General features: G+C 36.8%; 1 protein-coding gene across 1 annotated transcript in view; it reads left to right on the forward strand.

Annotated features, from left to right (window-relative positions):
- The window catches only part of LOC128623504 (myelin regulatory factor-like protein), a 28268-nt gene that overhangs the window by 21893 nt on the left and 375 nt on the right, over positions 1-6000 (forward strand). The window contains exons 20-25 of the mRNA XM_053650597.1: positions 1904-2086; positions 2176-2214; positions 2346-2430; positions 2510-2584; positions 3393-3501; positions 5964-6000. The exon at positions 5964-6000 is cut by the window's right edge and continues 38 nt beyond it. Coding sequence (XP_053506572.1) covers positions 1904-2086; positions 2176-2214; positions 2346-2430; positions 2510-2584; positions 3393-3501; positions 5964-6000 — 528 coding nt within the window. The remainder of the gene's footprint in view (positions 1-1903; positions 2087-2175; positions 2215-2345; positions 2431-2509; positions 2585-3392; positions 3502-5963) is intronic.

Below are 6000 nucleotides of genomic sequence, written 5' to 3' on the forward strand. Positions count from 1 at the left end.
TCCAGAACTGAGGGGACAAGTGTGAATTTCACTGAGTAGTGGTATTTTACTGTGATTCAAGATGTAAGTTTTAAGATTTTTATTTGTCACATACACCATTATTTACAGTATATAACACAGTAAAATGAAAATATGATTTGGTCCCTAGTAATCAGTACATGGTCAGTGGCCTTGTTTCCCCACAAAAAAGAATCCTGCTGATGAACAAGATGTAGAGGGTTCGATTGTACCCTTGTTACAACAACTGTTGGATTTACTTCATCATTTGTTGCTCTGGCATGAAGAGTGGGTAAATTTGGTTACAAAGTGGGGTGGTTCCAAGCATTAGCTCTATGCACAGTCATGCGGGGAGTGACCACTCTCTTTGGTTTTACTTAAATCATCTTGGAATTCAAGATATTCTGTGGGAATATTTGTTGGAGTTTTGGTCCCAGGGCTTTCCACTGTAGTTGAAGCAGTCAAGAGGTGGGGAATGTGCAGGCAGTGATCCATGCAATGGGATGACTACTGAATAAGTTCTTTGTCGAACCAGGAGATTTGTGTGTCAGGGAGGTGCATCCAGGGAAATCCTAGAATGATGGAATACTTGGTGGTGATGGTGATTAGAAATGAGATGTATTCCTGGTGGAATGTGCATGCTTTGAAAAGGAGGGGTTTGGTGCAAAGATTTATGGTTCTGTTTCCTATGAGTCCACCATCAATAGTGTGAATTTTCAGGGGATGTTGTGGTTTTCAATTTTCAAGTGGTTACATGGGGATGTTCAGTTTTTCCACTGTAGCTTGGTTCATGAAATCGCCAGCAGCTCCGGAGTCATTCAGAATCTGTAACCATAGTTCTGCTATGGCACATGACTCCAAATCTCTTTGTCTATTCTGGGAGTAGTGTCTCTGATCGTTGTTGCCTGTACTAAGCTTTTCTGGCCTATTATTTATGAGTGAACGTGCTTCATTTCAAAGAGATTTCAAAGTGTATTGTTGGCAGAAAAACTAAATTTTGTTTAAAAAAAAAAGTTTTTCCAGAACAATCCCTGATTTGGAAAAAATATTATTGTTTGAAACAGTGAAGAGCTTACACTGAAAGCTGATTTAGTTCTTCTGGGACGTGAACCTGGATGATCTGCCATGAAACTAGGTGAGAGGTTTCAGATGTTAGTTTCCGTATACATGTATGCAAACCTACACATACGCTAGTAATATATCTGTGATATAATCCTTCTTCAATGTAATTAAATTCATACATTATTGTATCAGACTCTCTTTTCAGTTTTACCCTACTTCCAGTCATCCATTAAACAAAGTGAGCTAAGTATCTGCTTCAGCGTGGTAATTGGTAGAGGACTTCTCTGTCTGTCAATGTATGCAAGGCGCATTGGGGTGGTGCACTGGGTGGGAATACTGGGGGGGAATGCCAGTCCATTGCAGGGCCACCATACACACACGTTCACACACTCATTCACAACTAGGAGCAATTTTGCTTCGAATCCATTTCTGGCACATTTTTGGGATTGGGCACAGGGATCACTTGGGGAGTGGTGGCTCAACAGTTAAGGCTCTGGGTTACTGATCAGAAGGTCAAGGGTTCAAGCTAACCTGCAACTGTTGGGCCTTTAAACCTTTTTGGTCCAGGGGCGCTGTATCATAGCTGACCCTGCACTCTGACCCCAACTTCCTATCAAGCTGGGATATGCAAAGATAAAGAATTTCAGTGTAATGTGCATGTTTGAATGTATATGTGACAAATAAAGGCTTCTTCTTCTAAACTAGGGACCTTGGAATTGTGAGACAATAAAGTTACCCTCTGCACTATCATTCTCTGTTTTTATAAATGCCCCCAGTAACACTACTCTTATGATATGAGCAATATTTTAACTATTTTATATATTTATGTTTATTCCCTTCACAGTCACCCCTACTTCTTCCCCTGGCCCTTGGCCACCAGACGTCGATTTCTCTAGCGTGTTTTTCTCGGATGAAGTTTATTGTTGTCTACATACTGCATCAACCAAACACATGTCTATCACAACGAGCTCAACTGTTGACCCAGGATTACAAAAAACACTTTCTTATACCAAAAAGAGTCTGACAGGTGAGTCATACTTCATACTGCATACGGCTGTAACACTGAAGCATACCAATGTTGTTTCTTTTTAATAATATTTATTTTTGTCTTTTCAGCTAATATACCATGGGAATGGTTACGACACATCAGTGACTGTGAGTTTAATGGACAATGTCAAAATTCTGACACAATATGAAGCAAAGTTTAACTGTAACAACATTATAATTTTAATTATACCACAATTTCATTTTTATTTTGTATTACTTATTTTCTACTTTCAATACAGGGACAAACACAACCATTAAGTCGATCCTTATCACTCAAAACCAGCAGGTTATAGACCACCAATACATAGACCAGAAGAACTCCTGGTAGGTGTTATTTATGTATTGTCATTTTAATAGTTATGTTCGCTCATAAAGTAAACCATAACCTGTCTGTGTTCCACAGGAAAGGGAACTACAGCTATCGGATCCCCATTAGTAAACACATTCCAATCAACATGCCAGTAACCCTGCAGATGAAGTGCGTAACCTTTTCTACACAGCTTTATATTGGCTGGTGATTTACCTGAACATTTTTTGTTCTCTTTGAAAAAACAAACAAACAAACAAACAAAAAACACATAGACAGAAATGACAGAAAGTGAAAGTGGCAGCTGCAGTTTTTCTAACTATTCTCATTGGAAACATCATTGTAAATACACTATTCTAAATACACTATTTTAAAAAGTACAGGATGTTTTGACGTTGTACTGGATAAGAGTGACTCCTGTAATGTGAGGACCTGATAATGAAATTAAAAGAGATTTCAGTGATTTCTGTGGGCAGGCCGGAAGAACAGGAAGAGTAAATTAAAATACTTTGTTTCAGAGATGGCTGATGTCATGTCAAAAAAAATTTCAAAATTTAATACTAATTAATTATCTTTGGAATTCATTATTATAATATAAATGACAATTTACTGATATATAGTAGTAAAAGACACGATCATACTGAATATTTTGTTGCATTATGACAGTGTAAGGAGAGAAGTTATGGCTCAATGTACATTAGTACTACAGTGCTACAACACTGTAATTTTCTGTGTGTGTGTAAACATTAAACACTAATTAGAAGTGGTCACTAAAAGTTGGTGCTATATTTGGTGTTTCAAAACACTACAGACATCACAACTATTTATTTCTGTGGCTGTTTGAATTAATAATAAATTATTCATTTTAATAATACCAGCATGCAATGCGATGAGGTTTTGACATTCAGCACTGTGGAGTATCTGATTGACAAATGTGTATTTACTCTGGGTGACTGTGTGTATGTGTGTGTTTGAACAGCACTACTGAGCTGTTAGTAGCTCACCTGTGTGCATATGATCTGAGGGAGGAGTGCACTACTGTAATGGACTATAATGACTATGAATTCAACAGAGTACCCAACACACAGGTAGTGTTTACTCAACACCCACCAAGGTCACATGTACTTGCATAGCATTCCTCATGTTGTGTGTGTGTCTGTTTAAATAAAATAAAAAAACACTTTCTTTTTCAAAGTACATACTGCACAGTAAAAAAAAAAAAAAAAGAAAGAAATCCACTACTATGAAGCGTTTATTTTATTTATCAATGATACAATAAAAACTGATCAAATTAGATACCATCTAAAGACAAAAAAAAAAAAAAACTGCATTTATATGTCCTTAAAGGAGTGATGATGAAAATGACTAATAAAAGATAGTTTAGAAGTTAGAAATTAGATTATAAGTGTCAGGAAATGAGAGATGGGATGGATGCAAGTGCAGTTCAGCAATGCAGAGCAAACAATCCAAAATGTATGGCAGAATTTATATTTTAATTTAAAAAAAAAAAAAAAAAAAAAAAACAGTTTTGGGTCAGGCAATGTACAAACAGAGCAAACTAGTCAAAACAAACATGAGAATCAAGAACCAGGCAATAATCCAAAACCAGAGTACTGTAATCAGCAGAGCGGAAAAAAGTCTTGGTAAAGTCAGATGCACAAGACAAAACTAAGTGTTTACGTCACAAACTCAGAATGAATGAAAGTCTCTTTTTAAAGTGTGCATGGGTGAGTGTGAGAATGGGAACGGGTGTGTGTGATCAGAAGTCTGGTGATTGGGAGCAAGTTAGTGGTGGTGGCCATGTTTGTAGGCCACAGTGTGTTCTGTGAATTGGAGTCTATGGATCACCCAAATCACCCCCGCCAAGAAAAAAAAAAGAAAAAAGTTTAGTTCTCACAAGAAGCTATGTGTCAGATATTGGTGGAGATGGATGTAAATGTAAAATGCTTTTTTAAAAATTAGATAAAAGTCAAACAAAACTAACCAAGTCAATACAAGAGATATGAAACAGGAACTGGGAGAACACAGCATGAAGCACAGAATAGACAACAGAAAATTAACAAAGAACTCTCACAACTTAAATAGGGACACTAAACAAGGGGAGACACAAAACAGGTGAGCATGATCAAGGGTCACATGATCTGTAGTAGTCTGTGAGGGCTAATGGGAAATGACGTCCAAGGTGGCCAAAACCGGCGCTGACCTAACACTGCAATACTGAGATATGCATCTGAGATAGCAATGATATAAATATTTCAGTTATATGCTATGTTTATGCAAGGAACAATAGCTGATGTACCATATATTAGCTGTGGGTGTTTTTAACATACATTTTCAGTAATTCGCAAGCAAAATATTTAACTAGATAAAATGAAACAGTCAAAGCAGTTTAGAAATAAACAATTTATATGGTCCACATTCAGCATTGTGGTAAATGTGTGGACACATTTCTGCAACATGGGTCTTGCTAAAATTGATCCTGGTTATGGCCCTGTTGTTAGTTTCATTTCAGGATTTGTTAAACAGCTAAAAAAAAATATGGATGGTCTTACTTTTTGTTTCTCAGACAGCCCTACTGGCACCCAATTTCTCTCTGAGCTCCCAACATACCTGGACCAGATGTTCAGTGTTTGGTGTTACACTGCAAAAAACGTCTGTCTGTTCTTTGTCCGAAACCAAAATTTGAACGCTGCTCTAACTGATTTCCTCTCATCTGGGCCCAGGAAGTAGTCACATCGACAGTGAAAATCTTCTTAGTTTAATGATACAGAAAGGATATACACACACAAGAAATACTGATAAAGAAAGATAAATTTCAGTTGGAACAAGTCACAGGTAAATCAAAACATCTATTACATAGGTTCGAGGAATATAAGAACTAAAGTCTAGACGTCTACCAGATAATATTAAGAGGAAGAAGAAGAACCGAGAGAGAGAGAGTGAGGGTAAAAGGCGGGGTGATTAGGAATGCTCAAAACAACACATTCCACGAACACAAAACAATTTGGTTCTGGTACATCGTGAAACAAACTAGAGACCTACAGTATTGAGACACAGAGATCATGCCTGAAACTTATCAATGTCATTTTAGCAAGTGAAAATATCTTGAATATAGTCGAATTTATCTAGTATTTCTTGTTAAAAGATTACAATACACCAAATATAAGATCATTAAACCTATTTCTCGACATTATTACTCATTTCAAGCTTAATTTAGCTTCTTTCTAGAAATAAATGTTTAAAATGAACAGAATAGAGCAAGAACTATTTCAAGCTTGAAATGAATACAAATGGCCTGAAATAGGTTTCATAATCTTATATTTGGCTTATTGTAATCGTATAATAGGAAATAGTAGATAAATTTGACTATATTCAAGGTATTTCCACTTGATAAGATGTCATTTTTTGCAGTGTAGGAGCTCAAATGTATGGGCTGACTGTGTGGGACAATGGTCCGTTTAAGAAAAACACTCCATTAAGTGAACTGGTAAAAGAAATTCAACAGAGTACTTCTGAATGACGTTAACGCACAGTTTGGTGTGTCTTACAGGGGTATGTACATGAGTGGCCCCTGTCAGTTGCTCGAC

Source organism: Ictalurus furcatus, chromosome 19 (genome assembly GCF_023375685.1).
Source record: "Ictalurus furcatus strain D&B chromosome 19, Billie_1.0, whole genome shotgun sequence".
In the NCBI taxonomy this organism is placed as follows: Eukaryota; Metazoa; Chordata; class Actinopteri; order Siluriformes; family Ictaluridae; genus Ictalurus; species Ictalurus furcatus.